Source organism: Equus caballus, chromosome 22, assembly GCF_041296265.1.
Source record: "Equus caballus isolate H_3958 breed thoroughbred chromosome 22, TB-T2T, whole genome shotgun sequence".
In the NCBI taxonomy this organism is placed as follows: Eukaryota; Metazoa; Chordata; class Mammalia; order Perissodactyla; family Equidae; genus Equus; species Equus caballus.
In genome coordinates, this window is record NC_091705.1 from 32,859,129 (window position 1) to 32,879,654 (window position 20,526).

Below are 20,526 nucleotides of genomic sequence, written 5' to 3' on the forward strand. Positions count from 1 at the left end.
ATGTTAGTTTATTTTACTTTTCCTTTTAAAGACAGTGAGGCATATCCCTTAATACATAAAGGTAAATTGACTTTTCAGGTTTTCCAGACATTGGGAAGATCCACAAGGGAATAAAGTTGGAGATGGGTAAGCAGTGACTGGGATGAGGGGTGGGGAAGAAAAAGAAATTAGAAGCATAGAGCCGCCTGGAGGAGAGAGGGGGATGTCAAGCAGGTAGGGGCAGCAGGGGCCACGAAGTCATTCTGAAGAGTGTTCTTTCTGTTTTCCAGGCCTGCACAGAATGATGGAGCCCAAGGGAACCAGTATTAGGTGATGAGGCCTTTATAATTAATGATTAGAACAAAGATACCAAGATTAGAGCTTCTTAAGAAATGGAGTTGCAAAGTGAACCCTATATATCTCTCTCAGACTAGTGCAATGGTCTTCTCCCTGGTCCCCTTGCCTCCACCATGGGATTAAAACCTTGGCGTAACCTTAGTCATCTCTGTGCCTGCAGGTACTTACTTTTCCAGCAATGCACAAGAACAGTCGGTTGAATATGGAATAGTCAAAAATGAATCACTATGATCCATCGTGACCACAAAGTTAGCTAATGATTCATTCAGTGAATACTGGTCCAGCATTTATCATATTCCAAGCACCATACTCGTCTCTAGGAATACAGTGGTAGCCAAAATAGAAGTGGTCTCTGCACTTTGGAGCTTGCAGTCTAGTGAAGAAGGCAGACATTACCAAAAAACTCTTAAGTGAATAAATATTTGCACGTATTATACTTGTGTTGCATGCTGAAAGGGACTAGAACCTAGTGCTGTTCGAGAAAAAATGGCCACTCTTTAGACTGGCAATTGGAAAGCCCTCAAAAGGTGACAATTCATCATAGATCTGAAGGATAAATGGGGACTAAATAATGAATGATAGAAAGGACAAATGTTCTAGGAAAAGAGAACAGAATTGTGGAAGCCATGATGTCAGAAAATACTTAGTGTTTTCAAAGAATAGAAAGAAAGTCAATATGACTGGACTATATTGAGCAATCCAGAGAGTGGCCAGAGATAAGACCAAAGATGTAGACAGGAATTAGATCATTCTGAGGCTTGTGGGCCAGAAGATGACTTTTAACTTCATCCAGAGGGCAATGGGGAGCCAGTGACAGGGTTTTAGTTGGGCAGTGGCATGGTGAGATTTGCATTTGTAAATTGCAGAACAGGATAGGCAAGTAGCTATTTTATAAGTAAAGCATAATAATGACATTGAATTATTAGGTAAACTTTTGCTGATGGACCAATTTGAAAGGAGTGATGGGACAGAATAACAAAAGTTATTAATAAGACAGTGCCCAGGGACCAGATTCACAAGTGCATGTATTAGCTAGAGCACAAGTGGCTGAAGACTCAGTGGAGGACCACATGGGTCTTCACTGCAGAAGAAGCAGAAGTGACTCTGCCAGTTTGGAACGACTCTCTTACTTTCTGAGCCTCTGTCACATCTGTAGATCAGAGGGAATTTCATCTAACCTAGATCAAAGACCCTGAATATGAAAGGGGTTTTCACCTGGGAAAAACTGAACTGGCCCAATGAGACATTAATTGAATAAGCCCACTCATTTAAAAAATAAAACATGTCCAAATATTTCCAGCCATCAAACCATCAAAATATTGACTGATCAAGAAAATAGGGAGCAAGCAGGGAGATCTAATCAATACTTCTTGACTTAACAACAGCCCCAAGAATGGTATGCCATAGAGTATCCTCTCTCTACCACCTGCTTCATTACAAAGAGTTGGTCACACCAAGTGGGTGGTAGTGACTGTTACTTCTGGAATCAGGTATGTGTGTATGCGAGGGTGTGGGTGTGGATGTATGTGTAAAATAAAATTTCCATGTGCACCAGTATTTTGTGCTGTCACATTCCTTGAATCTGATATATGAAGAATCAATACTTACTTTTTATTAACCTCATTAACTCCCACACTAATACATTCCCCTCACTGTCACTAGGATGATCTTTCTAAAATTAGGCTCAACCCTGCTCCTCCACTTAAAATCTGTGTTAGCTCCCTGCAGAAAACATATTTCCAACTCTCTAGTTTTTGAGACCCTTTAAGACACAGTCCTTGATTACGTTTCCAGGTTCATCTCTCACCACTTAACCCCATGGAGATAATACTCCCAATACTCCAGGGAGGTCAAAATATCCACAATTCTAAGTCCAAGGGAAAGGACTTCCTGTGAAAAGGGTCAGGGTCACCCTGAACTCAAGGGGCCTTGAACTCTGTCCAAGCACCTTGGACAGAGACTGTAACATCTGTCTCTGCCCTTCAGATTTCTCTCAAGCCCTGGGGAGAAGTTAACATTATTGATGTCTTTTGGACTCTGTATTCCAGGAAATATATTTACACTAACAAGGAACTGTGCAAGAGAGCAAAAAGTTCTTTCTAGATTCTGAAAATCTTCAGAGACTCTGCCAAAGCATATGCCAGTAATGGAAGAGTTATCACTCTAACCAAAGTAGGAACTGGAGATTTGGGAAATAGTCTTATTTATTCTTGATTGTCTTAGCCAAGTAGACTTTCTCACACCTCTGTTCCCTTGTACATGTATTCCATTCTTTTGGAACAGTATGGTAGTTTATCTCTAAGATGACCACTGCCAATTCCTTGTCTTCCTGTAGGCATATGCCATTTCCCGCACTGAGAGGTGGAGCCTGCTTATCCACTCTCTTTGGCTGGCCTGTGACTACTTTTAACAATAATGTGCAGCAGAAGTGATGCTGGACAGTTCTGGACCTGGTTTTTAAGAAGACTGGCATTCATCCCGGCTTTCCTGGAACACTTGCGCTGGGGGAAGCTAGCCATCATGCAAGAAGTCTGATTACCATGAGTCTACCATGAGGCTTCAAGGAAGCCTAAGTTAGATGCATAGGAAGAGAGCAATGCCAGCTAGTACCAGATGTTCTAGTTACTTCAACCAAGGGGTCGGACATGCAGATAAAGGAGCCATTTGGGCATTTCATCCCTAGCAGACGCTACTTGAGGAAGAACTGAGGCCCCAGACATATGGCACTTGGAGAGCTGTCCCAGTCATTTCCAGCCATTCAAGTCATTCCAGCTGAGTTGTTTCATTTTCAAGCAGACACAAGCCATCCATGCTGTGCCCAGCCCAAACTCCTGGCCCATTGTATTTTGAGTAAAATACAATGGTTGCTGTTTTACGACATTAAATGTTGACATGCCATGTTATAACAAAACAGAGAACAACAACATGTTCCTCCTTTTCAGCCTTGAAAAACTCTGACCACCATCCTTTAAAATTCAACCCCTCCATGATGTTTTCCTTGATTATCTTCAAGGAGCCTGAGAAGCCTAATTCCATTTCCTGCTGATATCCTGTCAACTTATCTTAGTTTTGTGTCACCTAGCAAACCATTATGGTCCAAATCCTTTCCTTTTTACCTAATAAGCCAGAAGGACCTTTTTACCTAGTAAGTGAGTTTCAATTAACTAAAACAAATCTCAGCTCCCAAGACAAGTGGTGTGGAGAAGCCAGCCCTCTATGACCATACCGATTGGATCAATGTTACAGGTGTCTACTATCTCCTAGAACTTTCTAAGATAACTGATGTCCCCAAGGTTATTTGTGAGGTCATCCAGCAATGGAGAACCACAGCTTGTTGTTATATCTGCTTCCTGTGTTTGCTAATTTTCTTGCTTCTTCCACTGGCAGAGCCAGATAGCAGCCCATCTGAGTCTTTGCCTATATTTGTGTGCAGTTTGAAGACCACCAGCTGTTATCCTTTCCTTTTCCTATGATTGGAGGAATGATTGTATCACATTCCCAGACCAGCCAATGGTTCGCTACTTGAGGATATTCTGAGTAGCAGCTCCCAGTTTTGCAGGAACCACAAAAAGGAACTTGTAAAATTCCCTTCAGTGTTGGCAGACTAGGAGTTGGTGGAAGGGGTGGGAGACATGCTAAGATCTGAATATCCACTGACTGGCAAAGAAACATTCTTTGTTTCCTTTCTCTGCCTGCACTCAACTCTGGATGCAGAAAACAGGACAACAGTGTAGTGTCAGCTGTAGGAGCTTTCCAAATATTCCTTTTCATTCGACTTAGTATATAGGATTGCTATGCCTGAGTCCCAGCTCTCTATATATCCATCCATTCATCTATCCACTCAACTAAATAAGAATTTTGGGTATCTTTTCTGTGCCACACACCATGCTACATGCTGGGGATACAGTAGTAAGCAAAATATAAATAGCCCCCCCTCTTGAAGTTTGTCATCTGTCAGAGGGGTCGGACCTTAAACAAACATATTTGGAAGATGAGGTCAGTGCTGAGGAAAAAGCAACAAAATTCTGTGATAGCACCTAACAAAGGAATCCATTCTGGTTTGGGGAGAAAGGGGTCAGGAATGGAAGAAATCCATGAATTGAGATCTAAAGGAGTCAATCAGGAAAAGAGTGTGGGTATAGCCAGTGCTATAGATGAGGAGCTGGAAAACATTTCTGCCAAGGGCTAGAGAGCAAATATTTTAGGCTTTCTGGGCTAGATGATCTCTGTAGCAATTATTCAATTCTACTGATATATCACAAAAGCAGCTATATATATACAATTTATAAACAATTTGTAAAAGCATGGCTGTGTTCCAATAAAGCTTTATTTACAAAAACAGACAGTGTGCTATATTCAGTGTATGGGTTGTAGTTTACCTACGCTGCTTGAGATAGAGCAATAGCATAGACAAAGGCCCTGTGGTAAAAAGAGTGCGAAAAGTTAATGTACTGAGTGAAGAAGGTAGTGTGACTGGAGCTCACAGAGAAGGGGGCAGTGAGACATGAGAGCATGGGAGAGATAGGCAGGACAACACCCATATGTAGGGTCAGGATGAGGACTTGGTTTGCAGCTTAAGAACAATCAAAAGCCATAGAATTGTTTTAAGCCAGGGAGGGATGCAAAATATTCAGATTTGCCTTGAATAGACCTTTCTAGCTGTTAAGAAGAACATGGACTAGAGAATAATAAGGATGGATATCAGGATTATTTAAGGGCTACTGATCTTATCAAGGTAAGAGATGGTGGAAACTTGGACAACGATGGAGGTAGTGGGTGTGGATGTGTTCTAGATACGTTGAAGATGTAGAATAACCAAAACTTGGTGTTGAATTGGATGTAGAAGGTAAGGGAAAGGAACATGTCGAGATTATTCTATATTGTACCTCTGATGAATGTATCTTTACTATTACATCTAACACATCTCTTCTTTTTTAGTGCCAAGAAATTGAAATTTTATTTTCATTTCCAGCATCCATATAAATAGGAAGTCAACTCACATAGTTGGCAAGGTGAAAAGTAAATCACCTGAAGAGAGATGAATCACATGGTTAGTGGACCAGGACAGCCTCCCTTCACCAGACCCCACTCCCCTAGCAGCTTCTATACATATCTCTACTATATCAAGTCATATCACTGTTGTCTGTGTTCCCTATCACATCATGGGTAGAATTGCCTTTTTCTTGTTTGTGTCACCAACACTTAGTAGCTGTTTGGAGGATCTCCTCCCTTGACATCTGTATACTCTAGCGGTAGGTATGGGCTTGGGACGTGTTAGATGTGGGGTGGGTAGTTCTCTCAATACAGTCAACAGCATCCCACCAAAAATCAGCCTGAGTAACTAAACATCATGACACCCTCCTTCAGAAATATGAGGAGAACACCCAGAGAATGATGGTGATGGTAATGCAGGGGACAGAGGGATTTTCCCTGTCCTTTGCCCTGTGATATTTTCTACCACTTTCTCAAATGCTACTTTGTAAAGATGTTCCTTTCTAAATTTCTACTTCTTGTCTTATACCTCCTGCCCACCTCTGTGGGTAGCAGGACAATCTTACACCTGGGCAAGAACTTTAGGCTGGGCTCCTCAACCTTTGTGATGGAGTCAACCCTATAACTCCTTCACCAGCTTTCCAAGTTATATAGATCTGCTCTCAACCACTAACATATAAATAAGACTTCAGGTTCTTTGAAATTTCTACTGTGAATCACAAAATTCTGCTTTGGACATGGAGATCCTATCATAATCCAGGCTGAGTAGACTATCACAAGGGCACCTAATCCATTAACTCCTTCACACACCCTGAGTTCCATCTCAGGGTCCAGGTGGATGACCAGAAGTTTCCGTATTTGGACCATATTCACACAGCCCCTTTTATAGTCCCGTTTTCCCCTCAGCTTTAATCAACTGCTTTTCTACAGGCACTTCTAATATGTAAGTCCTGGTTCAGCATTCTGGCTGTTCCCTTAACTTGCTGAGTGACCCTAGACAATGTCTTTCATCTCAAAGTGCCTCAGTTTCCTTACTCGTGGCAAAGTCTTCAGTCACCTTGCATACACAGTGTAGCAAACGTTTATATCTCCAGGACTTACTCCTCTGCTGAGCTCCAGGCCCACAGATCCAACTGCCTACTTGACAACTCTTCAATGACTCAACAGCACCCTAAACCTAATCTGTCTAGATCTAAACTCCCCCATTCTCCTCCAATTCTGGCCTCTTCCTTTGCTCATTATCTCATTTAATGTCACCACCACCCACTTAGACCAAGTATAAGCAGGAAGGAGGTTCTGGACGAAGCCTTGGGATGCTTTAATCGTTAGAGTTTGGGAACAAGGGGAGGAATCAATAAAGAAGCTGAGAAGAAATAGCTGGGGAGGAAGAATAAAACCCAGGACGGCAGAAGTCAGGCAGAGAAAGTATTTCAAGAAGGATGGGCTGCTGACAGGTCAACCGTATAAACGCGGGTTCAAACCTGGGTTTGCTTTCTTGGTAGCTGTACGCCCTTGAGCAAGTTGCTTAAATTCTCTGAGCCTCAGTTTCCCTAACCAACCTCATAGAGTTGATAGGAATATGAAATGAGATGATGCATGTAAAGTGCTTTGTCCTGTAATTACTTGCAAAATGTTAGCTGGTAAAATTATTGTCTATATTTTCAACTTATCAAGGCTGTGGCTTCGAGCCGAGGGAAAAAAAAATTTGTCTCTAAGCTCAGTTTATTCTGCTACCTAGCAACTATATATTTACATTTTCAACATCACTTCTTTATCCTTGATTACTTTAACAAGCACTTTCTAAGTGCCCTGTTGTAATTCAGGACCACCTGTGAGGTATAGAGGACAATTCTATTTTCTTCTCAAGATGTAGTGGCCTAGCATAAATTGTCAAAAGCAACTTCAGCTCTGTAGCTTTACTGAGGTCTCTTTGAAAGGGTATTGAGAAGGAATGGCTCAGCCAGTTCACAATAAGAGTAAAGGTCTGTAGCTGATAAAATTCTATTCCTACTTATCTACAATGGAAAACTGAACGTATACAAATCGAAGAGAATACGAGGCCAGGTTCCCACAACATACAAGGACATCTAACAATGAAATCACTCGAATTTCCAAATAGGTTGCCCTTCCTGGAAAGTGAAGTTAAGTAGGCTACAAATGCAAGACCCTTCTCAGGCAGGTTCCAGCCTCTGTTCCAGCAACTTCTCTGGCCATGTGCTCTCAAAACAGAGCAGCTTGTACTCTAAGCCCCCTTCTCCAAGTCCTCCATGCCCCTTCCACCTCCAAGTCTTTGTCCCTTCCACCTGGGACAATCTTCCTCTTGCACCATCTTCAAATCAAAATCCACCTCCTTACGTGGTATTATCTAACTCACTTTGTCAGAGTTAATCACTTGCTGAGCTTCTGATCAGTGTTCCTGGGGCACTATACACGCCTTTTCTCTATCACTTATCACATTTATTGAAACTAAGCCACTTACAAGTCTCCTCTTGGAGGACAGAAATATCCTTGAAGGCAGAGACCATGTCTTATTTATCTTTACAATCCCTGCACCGCTAGGCACATAGTCGGCATTCAATGAATATTTAAAGGAACACCTCAGCGACTCCCATAACCAGGAGATGAAAAGTATAATTCAATTTGAGAAGGCTCTATTTGTGCAGAAATCAGATTGGGGGGTCTACGGAAAATATTAGAAGAAAAATCATTATTGACCATCCTTTATTCCTCTGAAGGAGGTCATAGGACAAGGACTAGAGTGGTCACAGTCCCCAATTCTAGTTCAGGTTCTGCTAGTGACTCAATGAATGGCCTTGAGAAAATTTTCTGGGATTCAATTCTTCACCTTGAAGTTGAGGAGGTTGGATCAGATGGGGTCTAAGGTAATTTTTGGGTTTGATGGTCTATTATGTCACTTTTTGAGTCTAAGATCTTTCTGCGAAACTTGTCTTAATTTAACTCCGTAGTGTTTGTGATGGACAATTTGTCTGCTTTCTCAAGGCCACTTAAATTTCCATGTTGCACTTCTAAGGAATAAACAACTTTGGGTTGGCAGGAACTTAATAGTGTTCTTTAATCTGTCAGCCAAGTGGATGATTGCAAAATATTCAATAATCCCTGTAAAACATTCAATAAAACTGGAGGTGGCAAGCTTGTAACATTCAATTCTTCTCCTAGATTCAATTTAATCCTGGAGCAACTAGAAAATATAATGGTCCCTGCAAACAGAGTTTCATGCATTTTTTTAAATTCCTCTTCAGAATGTTCTGTTGAGCTCTTGGTTTCACTGTGTGACTCATGATTGCTTTCCTTGTAAATTTCCACTCCTTCCATTCTGACTCTTAGGTTGTTCGCTGTTTAGACAAAAGGAGAGAAAGGTCCAGAGATGGTTGAGAAGAGACCCTTGGATTTGGCGACTCTCACAACTATAAATGGGTTTCAGCAGCCTTAAGGTCCAGCACTTCCAAATGGCAATGTCTTCTTGGTACATCCACCCCGAGAAAGGGGGAGTTGGCCTTTCTCTCCCAGTGTGCCTGTAACTCTCCTATTATCAGAGACAACTTGGCACAGGAAGAACAAGAGCTGGGAGTCTAATAGTTCTGGGCTTTACCTTGAGCCAGTGATTCTCAAACTTGAGTGTGAAGAAGCATCACCTGGAGAACCTATTAAAAACAGTGATTGCTGGGGCTCACCCCTGGCACCCGGAGTGGTGCCCGATTATTTACCTCCAAAACGTTCCCAGATCATGCTGATGCTTCTCATCTGGGGACCACACTTGCAGAACAACTGCTTTGAGCACATGACTCAGTATCTGTGGACTTCAGTTTCCTGCTTTATAAAATGGGGATAATAACATCTACAGTATAGTGGAGTGGTTTTGGCTGTGGGCTTAGGTGTGTCAGATAGACCTGGGTATAAGTTCCAGCTCTGCTATTTAAAGCTATGAAGCCTTAGGCAAGTCCCTTACTATTTAAACCTCAGTTTCCTCACCTGTAAATCATCAGAGATAATCATAACACATCTAATTCTCCCGACATACAAACGATATAATACAATGCATATTGTATTATAAAACACTCAGCTGGAAATGGGCACATAATTAATGTTCAATAGATGACAAACGGTATTATGAATATTAGTAATCTAATAATTATTATATTTTGAGAACCCAAACTGGGAGGATTACGTGAACTCATTGGCTGACACAACCAGAAATCAAACATATCTCAGGAGGCTGGGATTACAGGGTCAAATCTAAGAAGAAGACACAGCACAGATGAAATATAAAGTCCTTTACTTGGGCTCAAAAAAATCATTTTCACCTAAGTTGAATGAGGCAGCCCTAGCTGGAAGCCATGAGCTCAGCATCAGGCAGATGTATGATGGGCCTTGGAGGTTAATCCAAACATAAGCAGTGTATTCTGAACCCAGTTTTGGAAACCAGAGTGAGGGTGCGGGTGGCTCTCTGAACATCCAGGAATTCAGCCCAGTGTAGCGGGTCACATTCTTCTTGAAAACCACACACTGCACGGACACGGACCAAATGCAGACAGAAGTGCCAGTCAAGATTTTGAGCAGGTTGGAAAACAGAAATGTATCCCGAAGAAGGCTGATGGCTGATGTGGGGGCTGCTTAGCTTGAGGGAAGGATGTGCAGGGCGCATAGGTGGCTGCAGTCCAACAGCTGGGGGAGGGGGCGGGTGCTGAAGAAAGAGAAAGACTGATTTCATTACCCTATGTGACACCAGAGGGCAGACAAGGGCCAGCATATGATTGCTGACCCATACAAACTTGTGTGCAAAAACAGGAATGAATGGATGGAAGTTACAGAGAGCAGATTTCAGCTTAAAAGAAGATAGAATTCACTACCAGAAGAGTTGAATTAGATATGAGCTTGGAGCTCGAAGGTCTTAGTTTGGATTCCAGCTCCATCATTTATTCATTCATACATTCAAACACTCAGTGAGTATCATATGGGCCAGAGAGTTGGGCAATGGTCAGAGTACATCTTGGTCAGCAACCATGGGGGGCCCAGGAATCCATGCTTACGATTTTAGCCTTTACCTCAGGGCCAACAAAGAGCCACTGAAAGTTTTAAAGCAAAAGAAGGGAAGGTCAAGTTGGGATATTGCAAAGATGGGACAGCAGAAATGTATTTAACTTCGTTGAGCTTGGGTTTCCTCATTTATGACATCAGAATAGTAACTCCTACCTGGTTGCAGTGTTTTGAGGACTGGAGATAACACGTGAACAGCATCTAGCAAAATGAATGCTCCAGCAGATTCTGAACAAAGGTATCATTAGCAATCCTTAACATCACACATCTTCAATAGTTTCCCCAGGGAAGGCCACAGTGAGAGCAATTTTCCCAGAGACCCATTTCTCCAGCTGGCTCAACATCCTCCTGAAAGAGTTAAGGCATCTTCCTGAGGAGTTTCCTGCAACTCCAGCCAACCCGCTTACATCTTTAAAGTCATGATCTGTATTCCCCATTTGAATTGCTTTAGTTACATAACATGTTCCTAAAATAATCAGGCTAAAATTTTGCCTTGTGCTTCCCTCTGCCTACTCCATCTCTGCTCAACTATCCCATGGGCTATTAAGCTTGAATATTCCCTGAAGCTGCCAGCAAGGAAACCCTTTTATGAGGTCTGTGGGCTGAAGGACAGGGAGGGCATCAAGTCTCAGGACCCATCCCCTTCATCAGCAGCAAATATTTCCTGAGGCTGCTGTATGCTGCCTAGCAGGTATATTTTTGGTCACATTGGAGGTACAAAGGGAAGAAAAGGATCCTGTGACTCTTTTTGCAGGGTGCCACTGCAGCCCTGGTTGGGTTCTGCAAAGATACTTGTTATTGGACCGTCTGTTTGCCCTGCCAGGCTGCAGGCTGCAGGCTGCAAGATTTCTGCAGACAGGGGCCACTCCTTGCTCCTCTCTCTCTCTCTCTATCTATCCAGGGCTTGGTGCAGCTCAGAATGCCTGAGGATGGGACCATCTGGTCTACAGTTCCACTTCCTAGGAGATTCCTTGTGGGACGATTCCCACAGATCCTGCCTGTGAGAGCATCCACTGAGCAGGTGCCTTCCTGCAGCAGGAGCATCAGGCTCTGAAGTGGAAAGAGAAACCAAGAGAAGGCACTCTCTCCCCAGCCAGAGAGGCTATATGCCTTGATCTCCTTTCTCTCCTTCACCTAGCTTTCTGGTGAACAGAGAGCTAAAGGTTAGAGGAAAGACAACGATGCTTGGTTTTAAAAGTAGAACATCTTGTTTGGGGTCCAGATCTCACTATCTATTCATCATATGACTTGAAGAAGATCTTTTAACATCTCAGAGCACCAGTTTCCTCAACTGTAAAATGGATTTGAAAATAAACACACTGACTGTATAGGGTTACTGTGAAGATGGACTAAGATGCCATATTTGGACATGCTTATCACAAACCTGGCACCTCATGGGAATCTGGTTGACTCCATGCCAGTGCCCAGCCCCAGACCTCTATGCAGGACACAGCTCTGGAAGCAGCTTCTGCCCACATGGTAGAAAAGCTGGCTGGCCATTGGGAGAGGAGTGGAGCTCTCCCTCTCTCCCAGCCATCAGTGGCCTCACTCAGGAATACCGGTGTGTGGTGGGCTACCATTCAAGGTACAGGAGTAGGAACGTGGGTTCTGGAGTCAGAGAACGCTCTTTGGTTTCCAATCGCATCTCTACTATCTGTGTGTGAGACTGTGGGCTTAATTACTTCAGTTCTCTGAAATGAAGTTTCCTCATTTACAAAATGGGAAGCATAATATCTAGCACAGAGTGGGCGCCAAGAAAAGTTATCTTCTTGTTTGGGCTTTTGCTACGAGACAGCTCAGAGCCAAATTGGAATATGAAAGTTACTAGCCTGCAAGTTATATTACATTTTAATATAATATAATTACATTTTAATATAACCTAGTGTTGGCCTTCTTGTCTCCATTTCTGTTTTCCTGATCCTGATTATTCACTTCTCTTACAGTTGTCTTATTGTAGGTACTTTTATTGGATACATTCCCAAATTCTTTGCATAACTAGGTGGACAGAACGTAACTGATGTCAGGAGAAATGGATCCTTATTATGACTTGGCAATGACTGTGCGATTTGAGGTATGGAGTCTCTCTGAACCTCAGTTTCCTCATCTGTAGAATGGGAGTAATAATAGACCTGCTTATGGTGCGGGAACAAGGCTCTGTGGCTCTAGTGTTTTGCAAAAAGCTTTCGTAAACTATGAAAAACATACAAGTAGAAACATTCATTATTTGTGAGACACTGCCCCATTATATTCATGTTGTAATTACTCCCCTTCCCAATCTGCACCCAGGACTCATAGCACAGGGACAGGCGTGTACTAAGTATTGAGAAAATGGCCATTGAATCTCACCTCCAAGGCCTCAATCATGCCTGCTTCCTTACTTAGCAAAGAGCTTGAAGGCCCAGTGTCTGACGATCCTTAGAGATGGATTGCCTTCACCCACCAACATGGAATCATTCAACAGAACAGAAGCATAACGGCAAAGACAGAGTTAACTAATGGTGCCCAGTGGGCCAGTGAGTCTGTCAAACACCATTATGCGAAGGGCAGACAACCCAGCCCCATATCATAGGAATTCAACATGGATTTGCTTTGAAGCATTTTGATTTGGACTGAAAATGAACAAAGAGAAGAGGACACTATGAATAAAAGATATAAAGAAGAAGGTTTAAGCATGGATATAAAAAACGTGTCAGAAGAAAGACCCCCAAAATGATCCCAGTGAATGAAAGATCTCAGAAAAATATAACAATCAGGTACACAGAGCGATAAGATCAAAATCAGATTACTTAATAAAAGCAAGAGTTTCTTTAAACTGAAAACAATGTACATTGTTTGTCCCTGAAATGTGACATGCTCTCCTTTTTCAAGAATACCTCAGCACTCCAAAGCAACAGCCCATACCTGACAGAGCCCCAACAACCCTGCGGCCCGAGGCCATTGTTCCTACACAAATTTGGGAGCCTTGATTGAATGGATGCTGCAAATTTAGCAGTCACCTGGAATGAAAACCCCAGAAAACAAACCTACACAGGGATGCGTAGAGTGTGAATCAGGCAAGAGCCCACTTGTTCAATAATGAAATAATTGCTCAGGGCACGTTCTTCTGTAATCTTTCCCTATGTGACAACCATTCTCGTGCCCTGCCTCTCTCAATACTTCCTCAACATTTGCAAATAACCTCAGGGTCTCCTAAAGACACCGATGCAGAAGCCAGACAGTCACTTTCCTAATGCCACGAAAATAGATTCAATTTTACATACATCAGGGCGATTTCAGAAGCAATTTCTACATCTCCAGTGTAAGCATTACTTACATTTTTCTCCCTTCGAATCTCATCCCAGTGGTTCCACAGGGCATTTTAAAATGTACCTGATGCATTCCAGGGCATTCAAAAGAATCCCGAGAGCATGTTTGTGGCTGTAGCCTGAGGACATCAGATGTATTGAGTCCTAAAGCACTCATTGATTGAAACAAATGCAAAATTTCTTAATAAGTATGTATAATGTCAATAGAATTTTTCTGTCTCTTTAAAAGCAACATCATTAAAATGTGAGTGTATATATATATATAATATGTATATATAAGTGTGTATATGTCTTGTGTGTGTATATATATATATATATATAAAATACATTAATTATTTGGAAAGACTGTCTCTGGACTTTAAAACATCTAATTAGATTCTATTGGATATGCTTCTTCTTCCTTTCTGGCTGGCTAATCTACCTCAGTCTTGAATACGTTCCTCTTAAGAATCTAAGTTTCAGCCCATGGGGAAAACAGTGGTGATGGTTCCCCCTGAAATCCAAAAAATCAGTGTTACCCAGGTTTTCACTTGAGATCAGAAAGCTTAAGATCAAATATTTACAATTTCAGATGATTATCATGCATCTTTGACCCTAATTTTTTTGGCATTCAGAGTCCTCCCAGGACATTTTGATAAATGGAAAAAAGTGTGTGCACAAGGCTGGCCTTACAGCAAAGGTTTTGGGTGAATGGGTACCACTTGGCCAGTATGTTCCATCAGCTAGACTTGCTAATGAACATCCTTTCCCCTGGGCTAAAAGCAGGAGAGTCAGTGACACGTTAATACAGCCAGAGGCTTAGGCAGCTCAAGATGAGCCTTTCTTTAAGGACAAGCCAAGTCCATTTCCTTGCCAACGCCTTTCTGCTTCTCCTGGCCTATGTCGATATCCCCTTTTCCCGGTCCCTAGGGAATGTATAAATCCGAGAAATGTGTCTGGGTTAAGAATGGAAGAAGGACTGGTTTATGGTTAGGTAGACTGCAAACTTGCTCTGCTGTTTGAGACAAATAGAAGTTAAATATCTGCTCATGAACTAATCAGTATGTGCCATTAGACTTTGTCTGTAAAAGCTATTACTCAACCTTAAGAAGTCTTCAAACTTAGCAACGTCAATAATGGGCAAAGTGATAATGTGTGCCTATGGATACGATGCAAAGGGAAGTACACAATATGACCTATGTGGTATTTTTGCCAAAATGTTTAACCTGAATGTTATCATGATGGAAAAAAATCAGATGGATCTGGATCGTGGAACAATCTAAGGGACAACCGGCTTAGGCTTTTAAAAGATGTCAGCATCCTGAAAGAAAAAATAAAGGTAGGCGGGCTGTTCTAGATGAAAGGTGGTGAAGAGATATGATGACCAAATACAACGTGAGTACCTTGATTGGATCCTGGATTAAAAAAATAATAGGGCCATTGAGGAAATCCAAATACGCACTGGTGTATTAGTTATCATTTAAACAAGGTTACATTTCTTGGGTAAGATAATTTTATTGTGGTTATGTTGAACAGCTGTCCTACTTCTTAGGAAACACATGCTGAATTCTCTGGAGGTGGAATGTCATGATGTCTGCAACTTACTTCTAAGTGGTTCAGAAATTATATATAGAGAAAGAGAGAAAGAGAGAGAGAGACAAAGTGCAAATGTTGCAAAATGTGAACAATTGGCAAATGTAGGTAAAGGGTATATGAATTTTCATTTTGCTATTTTTTTCAATCTTTTTATAGATTTAAAACTAATCTCTCTTTCCCAAGACAGCACGCCAATATTTGAAAACAGCTACTGCCTCCCTCAAAGTCCAGCGTTCTTAACCAGGGTGCCTATAAGAACCTCCTGAATGGCTTTTGCAAAAGCCACCTCCCTGAGTCCCCATCCTACCCTTCATCCTCCAGGAGATTTTGATTGAGTGAGTAAAGTGCCAGCCCCAGATATATGTATTTTGAAAACTTCCTTAGATGGGTTCTGTGCTGCATTTCAGGTTAGGAATCACGGGTCTGAGTTATCCTCAGATCCCGGATCCAGCAGGAGCTGGCTATGTCTCTCTGGGAAGGTCGGCCCAATACATTGATCCTTGGATACCTTACCTATAAATTGGGAACAGTCACAGGAAGTAAGGATGAAGGAGGTCAATAAATATTTGTTTGCTTCCTTTCTTCATTCTCTCATAGATTCTCATCATCCCAAATTGATCAATCACATCTAAGTGATTTTCACAAAATATGATTTCTTTCATTTGCCATTGATACAGTGTGGGGAGGACATTCGTTGATGCTCATATTACTTTAGATTTCCTGCACTCCCCAATTTGGAGCAGAGGCTGGGGAATCTAGCATTTCTATTAAATCCAGGAAAGAACTGACTAACAGAAAGATAAGAACAAAAGTCAGCTCTCTTGAGTCTGATCACAAAGCTAGCTTTAGATTACCCATCTTGAGGTTCTCCTTTGGACAAGGGTTAACCCCGAAATCTTAGCCACTTCTATAGGCTTGGCATCCTGTATTAACTCTGCATAAGGACACAGGCGCTCTTGACTAAACACTAGCTTGGAACTGGCCAAGGCTTGGGAGGCACAGCCTGTAGGTCTGGAAATGTTACTCATCAGCCATGGTTCTCTGGAGAAGTCACCTCTCAGATACTCAGTTTCCTAAGTACTCAAAACGGAGACAGTAATAATCCATGACTCACCCACCTTACATGGTTTCTGTGAAACACTGTTTTGAAAACTGTAAGACATTCAATATGGCATGTTTTTCTCCTTAAGGGCATAACTGTGTCCTCCTCCTTTTTGACTATTAGTAGTTTTGACCTATCTTTATTTCTGTCTATTGCATTTAAAATGGCTTGCCTCCATTTCTATCTACTTTGGGGTAGATTCTTAAATTCTACTCCAAATTGTTAAATTTTCCAGGGAGAACCTTGATCCCTGGAGCACCCCAGGGAAGCATCTAGACTCCACGCCCTACAGCACCTGACCACCACGAGGGGTCCACAACAGAGGTACCAGGGTCAAGCTGGACCACGGATGTCCCCTTCCCCTTAGTTGGCTCAACTTACTGAATCCGTTAACGTCCTGAGAGCTAGAGAAGCCTTCATCGTTGCGGCTGGCATTGAGCTTGGTGGTAGGTTTGTCGGCAGAGGCCACAGGCCCCATCTCCCTCTGGGCTCCACTCTGTGTCTCCTTCTGCTTCTTGGCCAGCTTCCTTTGGGACATGTGCAAGGGGAAAAATCACAGTCAGATGGTGCCAGTTGCATTAAAGCATTGGGAAGATCAGATTGCTCTCCTTCCCCACCCATCATCTTCAACCCTCAAACTTGGTTCATCCTCCAGGAATAAAGTCAAGATGCTTCCTCCAATATCAAGGTGGAATAAACCTAAATCCTCCCGAAACCTCCAGTGGCTTCCATTTACTCAGAAACATGAGGCTCATCCTGCCTCATTCCCAACAATGGGTATGTTCTTTACTCGAGCTTAACCTGGGAAATCAATGAGACTGGCATGACGCTTCCCGTACTCTCCTTTCAAAGGGAGGGAGAAGCCAGATTGATCTTTCTATTCCCATGGCTCTAAGTGAAATTCAAAATGGAGCCAAGCCTCTCTCAGGGACTGAGCTCATGAAATAACGCACCAAACAATGGTAGATTGAAGTAGGGCCTGATGGTTGGCGGTGGGTGAGGGTGGAAGTTAGTTATTCTTGTAGCTCAAAATGAGAAAAGTTAAAGCTGAACTTGACGCATAGTTATTCCTATAGGAATAACAGACCCTCAAAACCAGAAGGGCATTTACCATAATACTAGTTTAGAGCAGGGGTTCTCAAATTCTGGCGTAAATTAGAATCATTTGAAGAGCTGAGGAAAACACACAGATGCCTAAGCTCATGGAGGTAAGACAGGGCCTGGACCTTTGTATAAGCACGAAGTTCCCCAGGTCGTTTTGACACTGTCCATTGGAGGTTACAACTGTCAGTTGTGATGTCAGGCAGACCTGGGTTCATATCCTACCCTCCACAACCTGCAGGCTGCATGACCCAGGGCAAGTTTCTCAACGCCTTTAAGTTCTGAACTCTTCCTCTGTATACTGTGGCAAACAGTAGGCTTAACCTCATAGGGTTGTGAGGATTAAATGAGGTAATGTGTGAAACACTCAGAGCACAGTGCCTGGCACATAGTGAACATCCAACACATGGTGGCTGCTATTCTTGTTTTTACATAATCACCACTGGTCCCACGACATTCTGAGGTCTGAATCCCCCTCCAACAGCCCCACTGTGAAATCCCTGGATTATAACAAGTGATCGAGACTTTGACACTTCACCAGGGAGCTGAAGGGTTAAACAGATCTTCATATGGATTTGAAATCTACCTCCCTTAAATTTTAACTAATTGGTCTTAGATCTATTATCAGAGATATAAAAATATGACTCACTCCTCTTGCATATGACAGTTCTTCAAATATTTCTAAAAAACCAACATGGTCCCACTGAGTTTGCCCAATATTTATGCATCTAAGTATAGTTACTATGTTCCTATATTATATTATGTTATGATAGGAAAGGCTATTGGTTGCACATTAAATATCTTGAGGGTAAATTCTTCCAGGTCTCTTGCTCCATTTTTCACAGGCTGTGGCAACAAATTCAATCTTGGTCACTCCTATATCAATACGGAAAGAACAGATGTCTCAGAGAGGTAAAATTCAGTGCCATCCGTGATTCCACTTGATCATGAAATAGGCGGTTTCAAGAGGTAATGAGCTCTCGGTCGGTATTAAATGAAAGGATAAACCTAGACTTAGAAGTATTTTAGAGGAGTTCATCTAGGATCAATTCTAGTTTGATAGTATGAGAGTATCTTCCTTCACAGGAGTCCCTTGATGCAGGTGTGGACTGCACAGAATAATGACAGATGGCACATGTACATGAGGATCATTTGTGTTTATGTGTAAAAGGACTGTTGACAAAGGTGAGAAGGGTGTAGCGAATCCAAGGTATACTATAGTGACAGGAGGACTGTTTACCAGCCTTGTGTCCAGAGGGACAAGTAGAGGAAGCAGTCAGCAGAACCTAAAAGGAGAGAGTCATGAAGAGGAGGTCACTTGCACAGAAGCAGTGTCTTTCCCTTGAGAGACTCAGCCAGTCCTGGATGACCTCACAGGGAGGGAACCAGAGGCATAAAGCTCTGACTACATTCTCCCCCCTCCCTCTGACCTCCTATAGTGGCTCTCATTAGCTGAACCCAACTGGAAGCCAGAGGCGTGGAGTCCAGACAGATCTAGCTCTGCAAGCAGAGAGCAGAGCGCGGGAGCATGGGGAGTGAATCTAGATCCAGGAAATCTCCACCAAGAGGAGAAGAGCTTTTACCTCCCTCATTTTGGCCACAATTTGAAGATAAATGCAGCCTAAAACAGAGTTTTTCTTCTTTTTAAAAATGTTCATTGGCCTGTGGAAAGAAGGGCACTCAGTACTAGGAATGCATCTTTCGTTAGAATGCTTTGGCCACAGGCATTCTGTTCCACTAGTGAAACTATTCCAGGCAGAGAGAAAAACAAGAAATAAAGCATGAGATCACTTGTGTCTTTTCTCACCATTGGCAGACAATCAGACAGAGGGTAGGGGGACACTAACGGAAGAAAAATGAGTAATTCTGCGACTGATGACATTTTGAAGTTTTATTCTTCATTTATTATCAAAAAGGAGCGTGTTTAAAAATGTATATGTGACCTTCTTAATCATAAATTGGAAAAGATATATAGCAGATCCTTTGCCTCCATCAGAGCTTGGCTCACATTGCCCCAGCAGGAAATAAAAAGGAAATCCGATAAGAGAGTTAACTTTAAAACTATAAATGAGTATGTATTGGAGGCTTTGATAGTTCCTTGGAGGCAGAACTCCCAACCAATCTCATTCCATTTAGGGTGAAATAATATGGAGAGAGTTGTCTTAGGCACAAATCATTGGTTTCCAAAGGAATATAATAAAAATAAGGCCTCGCTGCATCCACGAAAATTGGCATTTTACAGAAATGTCTAGGTAGCTCTGAACACCCAGATGAAAAAACAATGAAAAACTGAGCCTCTCCAAAACGTAGAGATATTTAAAAATCGGACAACTAATTGAGTTGTAAAAACGCAGGTGTATGAAATCTACAGTATTGAGCCCTCAGTTGACACTATGTATTCATGGTGATGATGATGCTGTATAATAATTTCAAAGTGAATAGACAGGTGTTTCAGGAACAGGTAAACGCAGTTACAAAGTGGAAATGGAGAAGATGTGGAAGGAAATAAAACACAAAATCACAGTTCTGGGATCTATCTTTATTCTATCAGAATTTAAAATTTAAGTATTAAAAAACCTTCTCAGTAATACAGACAAAATCATATTCATTCTGATAGCCATAGAGTTTAATTGATATCCCACCCTTTTCCTTAAGAGAAGGAAAAACTCAAACTTGTGAGTAGGGCATATAAGACCCTTAGACTACAGCTCCAGGCTTCAACTCAGCCTTATCTTCCACACACATTTCCTTTTAGGAAATAACAACTACCTCTTCTCCCTCCCTGATCATTCCTCAATACTCTACATCCCTTAATGTGTCCCCATTCTCCTCCACTGGCCACCTCCTCTTCATCCTTCATGGCTCAGAGGCATTCAAATGTCACATCTCCTTTGAGGTTTCCTCTTGCTCCTCTAAACAGATTTGTGGTTTTCTCTTCTTGGTTGATTCGTCCATTGAACAAATATTTATTGAGCACCTACATGTACCAGTCTTTGATAGATGTAAGAAGGTCATAGTGTCAAAAGCCAGACATGACCTTGATCTTCATGGAACACAGAG

The 20,526-nt window shown here is 42.1% G+C and overlaps 1 protein-coding gene across 17 annotated transcripts in view; it reads right to left on the reverse strand.

Annotated features, from left to right (window-relative positions):
* The window catches only part of PTPRT (protein tyrosine phosphatase receptor type T), a 1,024,383-nt gene that overhangs the window by 101,739 nt on the left and 902,118 nt on the right, over positions 1-20,526 (reverse strand). For all 17 annotated transcript variants that reach the window (XM_023626585.2, XM_070247923.1, XM_070247921.1 and 14 more), the window contains one exon: positions 16,747-16,892. In XM_023626585.2, coding sequence (XP_023482353.1) covers positions 16,747-16,892 — 146 coding nt within the window. The remainder of the gene's footprint in view (positions 1-16,746; positions 16,893-20,526) is intronic.